Below are 17,325 nucleotides of genomic sequence, written 5' to 3'. Positions count from 1 at the left end.
CAGGCATGCATGAATCAGCACACACGCGCGTGCATAGCGGCTAAGCAGCTGGTGGCCCCGGGCTCGCCCTTCTTTATCAGCCTAAGCCGCTGGCTACCGACTTAAGCAGAGGCGAGAGAGAAAACCACTGAAACTGACACTTTTCATCGATTGTAATGAAATTCTGCCAGTCATAAAATATTAACACTGCTGCTTCGCATTCCGTGCACCACATTCAAACTTTCTCAGTCAAAGTCTATCCCCCGACTCATACACGTGCGTCAAAAACTTCACAAAGGCTTTTTTTTTTAGTTAAATGACGACAGGTGGCAGAAAGTTACTTTCTAGTCCAGGTCTTAAAAACGCTGATTGCATTTGTGTGTTAAATTTGATGTTGGATTGAATTAGCTGGGAGTTTTTAAAATAAAAACTGCCTGGGAATCTACTACACCAAGCGCAATTCGCAAAGCGCCACAGTCACTCGTTTGCAAATCCTCTTTTTCTTTGCTGCTTCCCCGCCGATTAGGCCTGCAGGATAGCGGGAAATGATGGCGGCAGAGCCGAGAATTTATGTGAATGGACGGATTTGATTTTTTTAAAAGGACATATTATGAAAAATGATGTTTTCAGTTCTTTGCTGGCTATAGATGTCCCATATACTTAGTTCAAATGGGTGGATCGACCATTATTGGCACAGATTCCTCCTTTTTTTTTGCTGCCAACTGCTAGGTTGCGGATAACACAAGCAAAGTTATCAAGCTAGAATTGATGAGACAATTATTGAGCCGTCGTGTTCAACTTTATTGTTAAACGAAAACAAACAGCAACACTTTGTAAGAACAATGGTGGGCCACTTGTTTGCATTGTGGAGTCACAATGGGACATCTTTGTAGCCAGCTGTGTGCTTTACTACTGTTCATTAATGAAAGAGAGAACTGTTACACTTGGTTCAATACGTATTTGAACACCTTGCATATATTGACTAGAACAGAGGAACGTCTGCTTGATGTCTTGAATTATCACAATTATTTTCTTGGACTATTGGTAGTCCTCTGTAATACTAACAATATTTGTCCTAGTCATCTCCTCCACCTTTCAAAACTTTACTATTTTAAATCTCTTGAAATATTGACTTTTGTAAAAATAAATAAAAATAATAATCCTAGATGTACACTATAGTTTTACCATGGCGACCACTGAGGGGAGTCAAAAGTGCACCACTGCCACTCATATAAATAAGAAAATAACTTTTTATCTTTTGGTTTCAGGTGCTTGCAAACTTCAAGATATGAAGCAATATTTGTATATATTTTCAATTTTTCCTTGTGTAAAGGTGCTGGACCTGGCTTACCCCCTCAGGAGTGAAAGCCAATGTGAAAAAAAGATTTGAATACAAACCAAAAAATGTTATAATTGCCTGACTGCAAATGCAGTATGAAATACAACTTCAAAAAAAGCATTTAAAAGAAAAAATGAAGCCAAATTAGTCCTGTTTTTAGATTTAATTAAGTCACGTACCACTAGAGGAAGCCTCCGTACTAATAAGGATTCTCAAACCATATTTTTGGGAAATCATTGACAGAAGTGATGCCTTGTTTTCCTTTTTTTGGGAGCGAAAAAAGATAAATACAGCAGCTTAAACATTGATGTTCCCCCCAATCCAAACTGGAACAAAAACATCCCCATAATCAAGCCTGCTATTTTTGGGGTGGCTGATCTCCAATTGTGTCACCTTTCGTTGCTCCGTATCAAAGCGCAATCCATCTCCTCTCCCCCCTCCAAATTCCTCATTTTCCCATCTCACTTCAGTTCATCTCAGTTCAACAGCTCCCTGCCTGCCTCTCAGCCTCTCAGAGAAAAACTCCCTGCAGGCCGGGATCAAACGGTGAATCACAAAAAAAAAGTCCTTGAGAAAGCCTCGACTCAGGCGGCGCTTCCGTGTCAGCGCCGTGGCTCCCTCGCGTCGTTTTGTCATCCCCTCCCGTCCATCTATGATTTCCTCTTCAGCCCCCCTACCAGCTTTACCTTACCCAGCTCTTCACGTCCAAAAATCTACTTCGCGGTGCTAAAGGCGAAAGGGATAAAAACACGCCTGTGTGAACACAATGGCCCAGAAGTCACATTATCAAAGCTTGCCTATAAGAAATATTAGGACACCCATCTCCCCCGTTCCAAAGAAGTGCTCAATTTGCATTTACATATGATAAAATAATCCTATTATCCCATATAGTATGCCGCTCAAGCGAAATAGAGACGCCATAACGTTGTGTAGTGCAAGAAAAGCTAAATGCTTGAGATAGTGAAACTATGTCGCTGTCTTCTTCTGATTGGCGGCCATTGATGGTAATCAGTGTCCAATCTATTTCGACAGGGAGGTCTGACAGTTATCATTCACTACAACCTCCCCAGTTAAAATGGAATGGATGACTGTCACAGACAATGTCAGCCAATCAGATTCAAGATATTGTTCAATCTTAATATGTTGTCACAACATTTAGGGTTCTTCTTTTTTCAGAACTCACTGAAAATTCACACCCACATTATTTTTGGGTGGGATTGACCAATGGCATACTTTCATCAGGTCTAAACCTGTCTTTTAGTCAGAAAATGTCTTAGTCATGTCCCTGTAGGAAACAGGAAGTTGACAATGATGCAACCAAACCAAAACAAAGACTTCCTGACGCAGATAGAAAAAAAAGAATTAATTTGGCATTTGCCTGCAGCTTGTGTCTATTCTCCAGTTGGCTCAGCAGTAAAATTCCCAAACACTTTCCTTTTCATAACAGTTATGCTGTCACCTGCTTAATTACTACACGGGGAGTACTACCCCTTGCTTGCCTCGGGGCATCTTTAAACGAACACAGAGCCATCCCCCTCTCCCGCCTTCCTCATTTTGTAGTGTTATTGTCTTTTGAAGACATTTTTACTTACAATGTAAAAGATTGTTTTAATCCAATAGGTTTAAATGTGGTTTCACGCTGTTAGTAGTTGCCCTAATGTGATATTTTTGTACCTGAGAATGTGTGTAAAGTGTGAGCTACAGAAGAGGATTTCATTTGTGTGGAATTGAAGAGAATATATATGCGAGATCATACGTGTCACACTGTGTTTTAGTGTGTGACCGGACGTTTGGTCACCGGACGTTTGGTCACCGGACGTTTGGTCACCGGACGTTAGGTCGCGGACGTTTGGTCGGCCGGACCCATACGTCCGGTGACCAAACGTCCGGCGACCAAACGTCCGGCGACCAAACGTCCGGCGACCAAACGTCCGGCGACCAAACGTCCGGCGACCAAAAGTCCGGCGACCAAAAGTCCGGCGACCAAAAGTCCGGCGACAAAACAAGGTAAAACAACACAGTCTACTCATCAATAAAAGCCAACAATGGCCATGAGCAGTTTCACTGAGAAGACGTGTGAGTGTATATCTTTGTATGTATACATGCGTTGTCCCTTTAAGAAGCTACGTCAGTCAGGGTCTTAACAAGTTCTCCAACAAAACACAATAAAAGTATGGGAAATTTGGAGCTTTTCTTTAGCCTAATAATTAATAGGGCATTAAGTATGACTAAATTATAATTCGCAGTTTGTATTTAGGGAATTTGAGCAACAATTTTAAATGGTAATTATCAATAACCTTCCGGGCGACCAAACGTCCGGGGACCAAACGTCCGGCGACCAAAAGTCCGGCGACCAAACGGCCGAGTACCGTTTTAGTGAGACTATATATGGGAATATGGCTGAGAGTTTGTTAAAATGTGTGTGTGTATGTGAGAGAGCGAGAGAGAATGCGTGTGCATGTTTGTTTGAAAGAGTGAACAACTATGTGTGAGAGTTGCTGTAAGTGAGAAAAGTGTCAGATTTTTAGTCACAATGAGTTTATGTGAGAGCATGTAAAACAGAGTTTTATTTGTGTGGAAGTTTGTATTGGAGTACATTGGAGTAGGTAAGCGTGTGATTTAGTGAGTAATGTGTGAGAGTTTTAGGAACTTGTCTAAGTGTGTCTACGAATGTATGAGTAAATCAGCTTGTTTCAGTGTTAATAACTGTCTCGGAGTGCGTGTGCATAGGACGGTTCCTGCGAGAGTAAATGTGTGCCCGTGTATAAAGGCAAAGCTCAATCAAATGCTCATCATGTTTTCCCTGGAGAGGCTTGACTGTTTGGAGCTGGAGCTAAATAAAAGCGACATGATGGAAGAGAGGACTCATGTACACATTAACAGTATACACACACACACACACACACGCTTTGGCCTCCACACAGGGCGCGTCACACGTCGGCCCGGCCGCAGTTGACTGGCTCGCTGACTGGCAAGGTCACGCGGCATTTCGGATGTGCCGAAAGGCGGAAAAGGAGAATGCGCACGCTCGCACATATACGCACGCCGCTGGGAATATTGCTCACACAAACACTTTCGCACGCACACGTGGAAAAGAGTTACGGATTCAATGTGATTACTTCAAGGGGCCAAATTGTGGCATGGACTTCTTATTGTTGGTCGCAGAGTGATTTGCGCCCCTGCACTTTTAAGTTTTTAAGTTTCAGGGATCGAACCCGGGCTTCCTCTCTTGTTTCTCTGTACTGCAATTAGCTGGCGACCAGTCAGTTGATCACATCTTTTGCCCAAGAAAAGTTGCAATTTATGGGGTTACTTTATTAGAATATTGAGGCTAGTTTTTATTGAATTTTTGAGGAATACTATTTAACATTCACAACTAACTGCTATACTTATTTTTCTAACTGGTGTACTTTTTACTCCACTCAAGTAGTAGTAGTTCTTCTTGTGGACACTATTTGTGAAGTCCTACTCTTCCATCATTCATGCACCGAGTTATTTGAAACGTAATAGTTCTGTAGCAAGGGCCAATACAGTGCAATCCTCAGAGCCGTTTTATTTCTTTTATTTTTTTACCGAGGCTGATTCACTAATTTATTGTCATTTTCCATAACAACCTTCAGCCTGTAGTATGCTGTGGCACACCTGGACTTATTCCCTAACATTTCAGAGATTTATTTTGATGTTTAAAGGCAGATTTGTTGATTTTTACAATGTCCTAATCTGTAATTTTGGGGGATATTTGTCAGTCTTCAGGCATTATTTTGGGGATATTTTTTAATGTACACATTTAACAATAAATGTAAGAACTAAGAGTAGGCATGTCATTCAAACTGAAATGTTTGACAAAGCGTACCCAATGCCTCTGTTTGACAGCATTAGTAGAAACAATGGCACACTCAATCTCGTCCACGCTTCACGGACCTGCGGCGACTGGGGTTTGACCTATTAAAAAAAACAAGTGAGGCTTTTGTCTCCGTTTCCGGGCACGGGCCCTCTGTCAGACACCCTAATTGAGAAATAGCGAAGCGCAGTGCATGAGTAATGATTGTCCCGGGTCGTTAAATAACTCCCCACGCCAAGGTAGTCCATTAGCACTAATCTTATCTAGGAAATTTTAAAGAAAAAAAATACAAGAGGAGATGGTACTATTTGGATCAGGCACGGTTGACCGGCCTCGAGCCTCAGCAGTCAAAGAAGTCGATTGCCTTCATATAAAAAAAAATAATTTAAAAAGCGCCGCAGACCTATAGAGCATCAAGATCTGTCAGCCTGAGCATGTGCATGTGCAGTGTGTGTGTTTCCGTGAGCGTAAACAAAATTGATATCACATCATCGACCGCAATCGAAGAATTGTAGCTTGATTGAATGCCTTGGTGTCTAAATATTATGGATTAAGAACCAGGACAGGAATACTGTAAATGTTCTAGGTTATATTAATATTTTTCAGTGTTATGAGACATGTTTTAGAGTTAATATTCCAAATTTTGAGCGTTTTTATAAACATTTTTGAGTGTTTTGCCATCTTTTGAAGCTCTGGGGGGATTATTTGTCTGATTTTTTTTATTTTATTTAAGACGTACCTTTCTATTTGAACTTTAAAAGATTTTACCCAAACTGTTAAGGCATGTTTCTGTTACTTTTGGAAAATATTTTTGAAAGAAAGTATTTTAACTTTGGATGCCTTTTATAGGTACTTGTAAGATTTAGTTTTAGAGTTAATATTCCAAATTTTTAGAGTTTTTATAAACATTTAAGGTTTTTTTTTCCATCTTTTGAAGCTCTGGGGGAATATTTGTCTGATTTCTTTTATTTAAGACGTACCTTTCTATTTGAACTTTAAAAGATTTTTCCCAAACTGTTAAGGCATGTTTCTGTTACTTTTGGAAAATATTTTGAAAGAAAGTATTTTAACTTTGGAGGCCTTTTATAGCAACTTGTAAGATTTAATTTTGCAATTCTTATTTATTTTTAACTCAAAACTTCCAGACATCTATATGTTTTATAAAAGGCATATATGTTGAAAATTTCAATTCTTGAAATTCTTGTTTTTATTCAAAAACATTTTCACAGCATATTTCTCCTCCAAGACATACCATTGAATCCTTTTATAATTGATTTCTATGTTAACTTTTATCCATTCACCTGTAATGCATTTTCCCAAGGATAAAGTTGTAAATGAGGGAGCGGTACTTACAGCTTGGCTTTTTCTTCAAGGCTTTGGGTTACCACGGCGACGCTGGTCGTAGTTGTCAAACGCTGTGTGTAAACAATGGAAATGTTTGGGGCCATTAATGAAGCTTTAATGAGTTGACTCCATTAAGTGCATAATGCGTGAAATGCAATTAAAAATAACACATTGCTTTCCGTGTGCCACATTTCCAGCAAACACGGATTTTGTAAATGCATCAATTGTGCAGATATTGAAATGCGCATTGTGTTGCCTTCCGTCCCGAAGGCTGCGTTGCAATTTGGGCCTGTGAAGGAAACATCTGTCTGCATTGGTGCAAAAGAACACTTTTTAATATTCCTATGCGTCGTTAGCTCCCCAACAAGCTCGGAATGCAAATATGGAAAGTACATCTGGATGGTCAATATCGAATTATTGTAGCACGTTCTCTCTAACTTGAGGTATAATTTTTCCTAGTGACGTCCTGATCAGAACTTTTTCGATGCCAATCCAAGTCTGAGTCACATGATTTTGATATTTTGCCAATAAGCTGCCTTGGCATAGTCCAAAGGTGTCAGACTCGGGTTGGTTCGCGGGCCGCGTTCAACTCGATTTCATGTGGGCCGGAACATTTTAGATATAATATTTAGATTTTTTTTTATAAATGGATTAAAAGCCCTGAATATTCAGTTTTTTATAGATCTAAAACAATGTTTATATGAGTTTTTTAAAATATTTTTAGATTTTACAAAATGATTTTTGAAAAAAAAACACAGAAAAAATGGATTAAAAAAATGACAATTTTTGATTTAAAAGGGGCAAAATCAGGAAATTTAATATACATCTGTACTCTTCATTTTAATTTGATCCTAAAACAGAAAGTCGGCACTCATGATTTACTTTCCCGGGCCACACAAAACGATGTGGTGGGCCAGATTTGGCCCCCAGGCCGCCACTTTGACACATGTGGCATAGTATTAACAGCATACAGTTTTGTCAAATTTTTCATGAGTCATATTTTTCGGATTATTTTCTGACATTTTCTGCATATGTTGTTATTTTCAAAACTTTTTATCTGTGTTTTTTCTGACAATTGGAGAACATTTCTTCTGAGTTTTCAATCAATCAAATTTTCACAAATGTTTTCCATCTCTCCTATTTTTGTAGTAGTGTTTCTCAGTTTTATTAAACAAAGGCTCGTTTTAGGGGGCTTTTTTAAGGCAATATTAATAACATTTTATAGCATATTCTTTTCTAACTTGTAAAGACACATTTTCAACATGTGGCACTGCTTTTTAATGGAAAACATGTCATTTTTAATGTTTTTGAGTTGTTGCTTTTTGTTCGTTTTTTTTTTTAGCACCCCCTCTGTTAAACCCACAGTGATCACAATAACATATTGACTGTGAAACATGTACAAGGCTCTGTTTGGCCACATTTTTGGAAACCAAGAGCGAGCAATATTTGCCACTGCTAATTGATACTAATGGCCAACTCGGCTGGAGAGAGGCAAACGTTGGCTGCCGTTCCTACACACACATGAGCCACAAATCAAGAGGACAACTTGGCTAGCACTGCCGCAATATGCAACCACACACGCGTGCAGTAAAGTCACACTTAGGATGCTCGTTACTTCAAATGTACATTTTTACGGGAGCTTTTTCTCAAAGTGTCAGCAAAAATACGTGCCAAATGACCATAAAATAACTCTACCCTCATAGATTTTGTCTTTCTTTTGCCTTTCTGCTCAGACATCTGCTCATCCAAATGTTTTGGAAAAGGAGGCTATCTAATCGTCAGACAACCCGGGAAATAGAGAAAGAGTTAAATGAAAGTCATTTGGATGAGTGCTGCTTGATATTTGTTGGCCGGCGGGACCGTCTGCGAGTGGCTATTTTGCAATAAGATATAGAAGGGATGGCGCGAGTGGGCCCTCACGGCGCCCTGCGGAGCTCATTCAATCTCTGGCTCGTAAATAATTCCTGGCGGTGGCCACGCGTGCGTCGGCGTATATTATGGCGCCGTGACCGGCACGTCGTTGCGGCAGGACTGCTTTTGATGGACAAGTTGATGACGATTCAGTAGAATATTTCACTAGGCCAGGCAACGACAAAGATCCTACCACATGAACACATACCTGTCAACCTCTGCCGATAACTGCCCTTATAAATGATTATGATTCCCCTTACAAACCCCCCAAAAACCTTACAAACACCGTACGACTCGTACGAGTACGAGTCGTACGGTGTTTGTAAGGTTTTTGGGGGGTTTGTAAGGGGAATCATAATCATTTATAAGGGCAGTTATCGGCAGAGGTTGACAGGTATGTGAACACGTCATTTTAAAACAGAAGTAATAATTAAAAACAAGTCAACCAATATGGTTCTCTTACCTGACTAGAGAATGGGCAGGGTGGGATTGATTCCAACTTGTTGACAGTGCAAATAGTTATCCATCTCTATGTTTGCCCTGCAACTGACTGGTGACCAGTCCAGAGTAGGAGTCACCAACACACCTGAATCAAATTAGCAGCATAATTATCAGGCTTCTGGATAGCTTGAAGAGTTGATCATTTGATTCAAGTGAGTTTGAAGAGGGAGACATAGAAAACAGACTAGATAGGTGACCTCGAGGGTCAGAGTTGGTGACCCATGGTCTAAAGCAGGGGAAGCCAAACCGGTCCTCGAGCGCCACTGTGGGTGCAGGTTTTTGTTCCAACCATTCCAGCACAGACACTTTGACCAATGAGATTTCTGCAGAAAACAAGAAGCACCAGACTGCAATCCGCTGATTGCACTTGTAGGACACCAGATTGGTGAAAAGGTGTCCTCTTGATGGGTTTCAATGAAAACACGCACCCACTGCGGCCCTTTGTGGAATAGTTTGGACACCCCAGGTCTAAAGTCTAGGTCAGCTGGGATAGTCTCCAGCACCCCACAACACTGACAAAGATAAGCAGTGTTAAAAATGACTGAATAACTAATAATATTCAATCAAATTGAAAATGAAAAAAAACTGACTTCAATGTCTCCAATTTGCTGCCCATAGTCTCCTTTTGGATAATATTTAGGCCCCCTTTTAAATCCTTACAAGGCAAGGTTAGCTTAATCCTAGTTTCTGGATTTAAGAGACATACTAAACATGATCAGGCCAGTGCTCTATACTAATTGCTTGGAATACTGCTATACTCCACAGTCTCCACTTTGCTGCAGATGCCCTTAGTCTCCTCTAAGATAAAATGCACCAACCAGTACAATGTCAACATATGGTAATGCACATATAAATGTTTTTGGTTTTTGTGGCGGTCATATAAAGTACTGCTCCACAATCTCCATTTTGCTGCAGCTTCGGCCCCCAAAAATTATTTTCCATACCCAATCAGGAAGAAGTTTTGCATATTGGAAAAAAGCACATTCCAACACACCAATTTTCCCAAAAAAGAAGCAATGAGTTCACTCTAATCACTTAATACTTGAATTGCTTTGAAGTCACGTTAGCGACATTAGCTTTTAAGCCGTCCCGCAGAGGCACGCTGACATTGCAGCTGGGCTGATTTGATCTCCTAGTGGGCTTTTATGTAAATACATAACTGTTGCACATGCGTACGTGTTATAGATCAACGGGCTAGACGAGGCATGGCGCTCAACCGTGTAAATAGACTCTCGCTCACACTTTACCTCTGCGGCCAGCCCCTCGCACGTCTCAACACACACGGAATGGGGAATAAGTTGGGCGCAAGTAAGCGGGTCATATCCCACTATGATCCCCACCGCAGTTTGTCTGATGCGGGCGCAGTGAGGCGGCAAGGGAATGGGAATATTATGCAAATCACGCCAGGGTTGGAAGCATGGTGATGACATGGAAGGAAATGGGAGGTGGGGGGCTTTTAAGACCCCATGGGGAGAAAAAAGCACGAGGGAAGTTTAACGTATTCCCTCATTTTGACTGCTGTGAACATTCCATCAAATTCTAAGTAGAAAAGGGGGAAGAAAAGATTTGGAGAAATTGAAGCAAATCAGGCAGAAGGATGAAAATAAGTTTATGTATGGAGGAAGGAATTGAGAAAAGAAAGGGACAAAAATATGAAGAAAGGTAGGCAGTAGGAAAGCTTGCAGTCAAGATAAATAGTTAAGTTAAAGGACCCAAAAATGTGAAGTAAGACGCTACTCGTCAGCATCATTTAGACATCACGACACATTGGGCAATGTATTCTGTTATCTCTGACTAAAGAAGTGGAGTGAATTATGAGTGAATTGTGGGGTGTGTATGGGGGGGGGGGGGCATGGTGGAGATTGAGTGAAGGCGAGAAGAAGACAGCACAGGTGATTGATTGGCAGCCACACGGGATGAGTCACCACCCGCCCTGTGGGGATGACAGCTACTTTGTCCAAATGCTCACAATCACTAATGAACAAAGAGGAAGGAGGGGAGCAGAGAAAACAAAAAGGGGAAATCAATCTCCTCGTTAGGGAAATGAACAAGCAACATGTACAATCATCACTCTCATGCATGTTTTTTTTTTTTAATTTTTAACATCAGTTTAGTCTTTGATCAACCTTGCGTTGGCTTTCTTTTCACTGACCGTTATGCAATTTGTAAAAGTCTTCTAGGACGTAAACAAAAATAAATCTAATTTTAAATTCATCAAATGAGTTAAGTGTTTTATATCATTAGAGCGTGTCTCTTTTAACTGAGCAGTAGAGGAAAAAAGGCTATACTCTTTCGCCCCCTGCCGTTGGCGTTGACTTGTGCAGTGCATTTCATGTTCAATTATGATTAATATACTATAACGAGCAAAAAGTATGAAATCACCAGTCTTGCACTCAGATTTTTAAATTCTGTAGCACAAACTTAACACAAACATGAAACAATAATTTTTATATAAAATGTCAACAAAAGGGTATTCAATATCACTAAAAGAAATGAATACAAAAAAAACATTAGGGTGGTCAGTAAATGTTACTTTTCAGGTTAACCAAAGGGGGGAAAAATATGGAAAGGAAAAAAATATGGAATCATGGGGGAAAAATCATCTTAACACATCACTAGTATTAGTTCCATCTAGACATTTAAATGTAAGACTAGAAAAGAAAACGAAATGCATTTTTTTTGCAAAGTGATACGTATATAATGGCCATCAAATTGCCAGCAGGGGGAAGCATATGTTTTGATGGAAGAAAGAAGGCGTGGCTACCAAACTGACGGATAATCCTGTGATTGGCTGAAAAGTTTGGTGAGCGTCTGTTGAGTTCCCTGACTGAATTGTCCACTATAAAGCACAAAGACACGAAAAGCTGACCCAAAAGCTTTGCGTTCGACGAGACGGTGGAGGAGCGCTGCCTTCTCTGGAATTTTGTGGCAACATGGCAAATTCTTGTCTGCAGTTGTGCGGATTCGTGATCAGCTGCCTGGGATGGATAGGCACGGTGATCGCCACGGCTACCAACGACTGGGTTTTCCTCTGCAAGTACAGTCTGGTCATCTGTAGGAAGATGGAGGAGCTGGGCATCAAGGGGCCATGGTCCGAGTGCTTCTTCTCCAGTGGTGTCTACCATTGCACCCCCTTCTCGCAGATCCTCGAACTTCCCAGTAATTTCCAATTTCTTTTGATTAAAAAAAAATTCTGATTAATTGATAGGACTTGAACAGTACTTAGTCTAAAATAGTCATAATATTTGCAATCTTATTATATTTTTATTATCTGAGCCACTGGTAATTTTCATTGGAATTTCTGAAGCATGTGCTGTTTCTATCACATTTGTTTTATTTATTTTGTTATTTTGATAGTATTTATGTAAGTTTATTGTTTACATTTTTATTTAGTGAGTTAATATTACAATATTTTGTAGCTGTAATTTATAACAAATTAATATTTTATTAATATCCTACATTTCTTTACTCAGTTTTGAGTAGGATTTCATTTTTATTTTTTTAATTTGTATTTAGGCTAAAACTATTTACTATGTATAGTTTCTTTTATTTTGCCTTGTGCAAGCTAAGTAAGCTAAATAAATATTCATATGTTTAAACTACCTAATAGATGTTATAAATATTACTTATAATATATATTCCTGGCGATTGGTTCTTTCTTTTTCTAAATATAACTACAATTCTTTAGAATTCTCTAAATTATATCAGCACAGTAAACTATCTTGTGCTAATATGAGCTCTTCTGACATCACAGTGTACATCCAGATGACTCGCGCCCTGATGGTCACGGGTTCGATCCTGGGCCTGCTGGCCGTTGGGATGCTCCTTATGTCCATGCCTTGCATCCGCCTGGGTAATGAGGATACGGCTTCAAAGAACAAGCGGGCAGCCATCGGCGGCATCGTCGTCTTCATCGTGGGTGAGCGCTTTTGTTGCCTTTTTCGCCGTCTCCATTGGCGTCAAATGGCAGCCAATGGGTGAAAAACTGAAGTGTTTGCCGCTGCTTCTTTCCAGGCGTGTGCGGGTCGGTGGCCACCGTGTGGTTCCCCATCGGCGTGCATCCCAGAGAAAGCCTGATGTCTTTCGGCTTCTCGTTGTACGCCGGATGGGCTGGCGCGGTTCTTTCGCTGTTGGGCGGAGCCCTCCTGATGTGCTGTTCCTCCTCGCCATCCCGACAGTACGGGGAAGGCAAAACCCTCTACTACCCCAAGGCGGGCATGGAAGCCGCCAAACCCACCTCGTCCACCCATGCCAAGAGCGCCCATGTCTGAGCGGGTCACATGAGGACTGACACAAGGTTTTGTTATTCAACATTTCAGTTTTTTTTTTACATTTTTTTTTAAACTACAAATCGCACAAATGTGGAGAGTGGCTGACCCACGTTTATAGCCGCCGTGATTTTTGCATAAATGGAAGGATACTGCACGTGTATATAATAATACCATATCTACTGGACTATGTCACACTTTTTTTTTTCATAATTTGGCAAGGCCTGTGACTGCAACCTTACTCTACGACTACTCGATTTTCTGACAAAGTGTTAAAATTTTGTTTTTATGGCTGTTTTCTAAGATTCAATTTTTGGTTTTCAAGAATATTAATTCCAATCCATCCCTCTTTAATATGTTATGTTATGTTGTACTTCCTTTTATTGTTGTTCCTATATTGTTGGTCTTTAAGAGGATAAAATTACCCCCAAAAATTCCACTTATACTTAACAAGGGCATTCTACAGTGCATTTTTGGCTAGTGCGACTTAAAAAGTCCACAAATGATGATAGATTGCAATTTTCTTATTCTAATATACAGCGTTTTTTGTTATCAGGTCAGTTGGCACAAACACCAAATCAGTATTCCGAGACTGGCTATTTATTGTTCGTATGTACTCTTCGGATTTTCTACAATAAAGACATTCACAAGGACGTTCTTTTTCTCCCTTTTGTTCTTGATTCAAAATGCAACTTTGTTTACCCAGTGACACTTCACTTCTTGTCCGGAAATGTTAGTCAGAGACCTTGACATTGAGAAGAAAACAGGCGTGTTATCTGATAGTGGGAAGGGTGAACAATCTGTGACACATTGTCTTCATGGATTCACCAAAAGCATACTTAACAACATTAAAACAATGTAACAGAGGTGGCTCCTTCAAAATTTTGACTAAAAAAATCTCACTCTAGGATCAATTGATACTAGCCTATGCTAAAGGCTACCAAGTTTCAAGAACATCATCTTCCAAAAATGGGGGAGTAGGACTTCAACATTAGATTCCACAAGAATAGCAATTCTCATTCTAGTTATTTTGATCGAGGCCGTGAAGATAGCAAGAAAGAACAAGACCATAGCTTTTTTTCCCTTTCTCTTGTATTTGCAATAAATCATGTTGATTGTGGCATAAAAACAACAACATTACAACTCAGCAGAAAAAAAGTGCCCCCGAGAGCAAGTGAACAACTTATACACACACATACACACACATATACACACACGCACATGCACGATGAAGAAGAATCATTTTTAAAACACAGACATTGTACAAAAACAACAAAGTAGAGAAAACGGAATATCGAGTAGTTGCTGCGAGAGAAGCCAAATAACACACGAGCACAGGAAGAACATGTGCGGTGGGTGGGATGAATTCTACCTTATTATGTGTCGTTGAATTATATTAAAATATTCTCTGCATGTCTGTCCTGCCTTCTATTCTATGTCAATTGTTTTTCTCCTATATGAATGAGCTTAATCATTCTACTGTTGTCAAAAATAGACTTTTAGTCCTCCTTATGGTAGTAGCTGTAGAAAAATACTTGCTATGTGCTTTTTATTTTGTTTTTGTTTATTTGAAAGTTTGAAAATTCCCATTTTAGCTACATTTCGTCGCTAAAAGGAACATAAACGTGGATAACTTTGGCTCAGCATGGGAAACAGAAGGCGGGCAGGTCTGGCATTTTTTTTACGACAGTAAAATTGTTCAATATATTAGATTCCTATTTTAAATACTCTATTTGTATCTTATATATATTAGGGCTTTAATTTTCTTTCTATTCCGAGCCTTTTCAGTACACCTTTTAAGATGCCAATATAGATACTTTTTCATAACCAAATTCGTATTAAAATGTGAGGGGATTATTACAGGCTGGTCAAATCATTATAGTCTCATTGCTGCAGGCCCCTCCCAATTCCGATGGATTGGACGTATAACCCCGTCAATGGTACTGAATCATTCAAATACCAGCTATTCCAGTTCAATTGCAATTTCTTTAAGCCTCATGCAAATGCTAACTGACGCAGCACAAAAGACTACAACAGTATTATAAATTTACAAATAAATTGGACTCGCAACAGAACATTTGCTTAATTAACTTGTTAACTGCCATTACCGGTGATAGACGCCCAGTCATTTGAACGAGGAGGAGTGCCAGGAAATAGTCAGTGCCACACAGACTCGCACACACGTTAACACACAAATACTATTTTAGTACAATCCATTATTTAATGCTGGGCGGCACCTGAATCTGTGATGGTGATTTTGGCTGAGCTGTAACTGCCTTTGGCTGACATGAGAGGTGAACAAGGTACAAAAGTAGGGCAAGTGACTGTCCATTTCCAAGCCTTTTATAGTCATGAAATGAAAAGGGGGGCTTTGTATCCATGTGACATGAGCAGAGGTAGGGTAGGGGTCAGCGTGGCATCCTTAGATTTAGTGCATTAGATAAATAAGGCTTCACCTTTAACAAGGGAACAATGCAGCAAAGTGGGGCACACGGGGAAGAGGTGCGGGGACCACTAACCTCACCCACCACCCTCCCTCGAAAACGCAAAATCTCCAACTTTGGGTTGGTACATTCTTCACGTTTATGAACTCAGAACTTGGCAGCGTAAACTTTGGTGATTGTTGAAGGTTGGATCACAACAATCCGACTTGGTAGCTGTCAGACTTCCATATTCAAATGGATTGGATGTCCATTGCTGTCTAGGCTGGTGAATGTGTTAAAACTTCTTGGGTGGCACATTTTGCTTCAATTCAATGTTTTGCTTTTCATGCTTTTTCATGTTCTGCTGCTCAACTAGAAGCAAAAAAAATGAAGGTTGAATGGTGTTCAAGTCAACTCCAGACTTAAACCCGACAAAGTGTGCAATTTAGTAATTAAAGAAGACAGCTGAAAGGGGTAAGATGTAAAAACTAACACCTTGTAATGGATTTCAGGCTTGGCCTCTTAATTCTTGAACACATATTTTAACTCATGGGCTGGTATTGACAGCAATAGACGTCCAAACCATTTGAATTGGGATAGCTGGCAGAGCATTAGACATGAGTTAATAATAATAATTTCTTAAAGGACATGGGAAATCAGCTATTTTGTTGTGAAGCATCCATTTTGGACAATTTTTTTGTCCTGTCGGTACAAAATTGAAACCTTTATAGGGTAAGTGACTACTATATAGAATCATTTGAAAAATAACCTTAATCATATGGACACCTGGCATCAAAATACTTGGATACATTTTGAGTCATGTAGACAACATATACATATTTAGTTTGCAAGTGTGGCCTACATGACCCAAAATGTTGATCTCCAAGTAGATTATGTGGATGCCATTTCTCAATTATGTATATATATCATACATACATATATAATATATGTTCTATATCATACATACATATATAATATATGTCAATATATTATACTTTATATATTTTGATAAATAAATAAAGTTATAAATCTATAAATTATAATAAAAAGAAAAAAATACAATACTTTTTTTTAATGGTATACAAGTCATTACCTTCCATTGACAACACCAATTCATTTAAACTAGGAGGACTGCCTGCCAATGATTATGTTTCAAGTCAAAATGGGAAGGATGGGTGTCTAGCTTCATCAATGGCAGCCACTGAGTAAAATGTGTTTCCTAAAAGAATAAAACTCCCCTAAGAAACCAAAGTATTGTAATGGTCTCAGCGTGGTGGTGATGCAAAAATGCAACCAGGTAGCAGTGAGAAGTGCACAGATTCTTTGAAAAGGCATGCACACAGAAATTACGAGAAGAAACTGTTAAGCAATGGCGTCTACTTTTTCCAATAAAAAAAGGTCTGCTTTTTCTTCTAACATGCAGAATGGAACAAACACAGACAGACAGTTTGAACGCAACATAAACGACAAGCCAAAGGAGAACAAAACAGAACATGAAGGCACTAATCATCATCACAAGCAAAGCCTTAGGACAAAGTGTGAGAACGTCAAGGCCTGCTGATTTTTCTTTTTGCCCGTTTAAGATAAAAAACCAGGGAAGGGCAATCTCGACCACTCAAGAATCATTTTATATTATATACATATTTGAATTACTTCTAATGTCTTGCCAAAATGACTAGTATTGGTCATTTAAAAAATACTTTAAAATTTTTTTCCTAA

At 39.5% G+C, this 17,325-nt stretch overlaps 1 protein-coding gene and 1 long non-coding RNA gene across 2 annotated transcripts; one reads left to right on the top strand and one right to left on the bottom strand.

Annotated features, from left to right (window-relative positions):
- Positions 1 to 762: 762 nt before the first annotated feature.
- Positions 763 to 9,191, bottom strand: LOC144089771 (uncharacterized). Its single transcript, XR_013305169.1, has 3 exons — positions 8,878 to 9,191; positions 6,513 to 6,574; positions 763 to 2,044 (listed from the first exon to the last, which is right to left on the bottom strand). It is a non-coding gene; the product is annotated as an uncharacterized LOC144089771 (long non-coding RNA).
- A 2,587-nt stretch (positions 9,192 to 11,778) lies between these two features.
- On the top strand, positions 11,779 to 13,225 carry cldn11a (claudin 11a). Its single transcript, XM_077621488.1, has 3 exons — positions 11,779 to 12,074; positions 12,670 to 12,834; positions 12,930 to 13,225. Exons 1-3 carry the CDS (start codon positions 11,849 to 11,851, stop codon positions 13,184 to 13,186), a joined length of 648 nt encoding a protein of 215 aa, XP_077477614.1. The 5' UTR covers positions 11,779 to 11,848; the 3' UTR covers positions 13,187 to 13,225.
- Positions 13,226 to 17,325: the final 4,100 nt, after the last annotated feature.

The sequence above is a fragment of the Stigmatopora argus genome, chromosome 15, assembly GCF_051989625.1.
Source record: "Stigmatopora argus isolate UIUO_Sarg chromosome 15, RoL_Sarg_1.0, whole genome shotgun sequence".
NCBI classification, from domain to species: Eukaryota; Metazoa; Chordata; class Actinopteri; order Syngnathiformes; family Syngnathidae; genus Stigmatopora; species Stigmatopora argus.
This window is presented reverse-complemented; position numbering and strand designations above follow the sequence as displayed.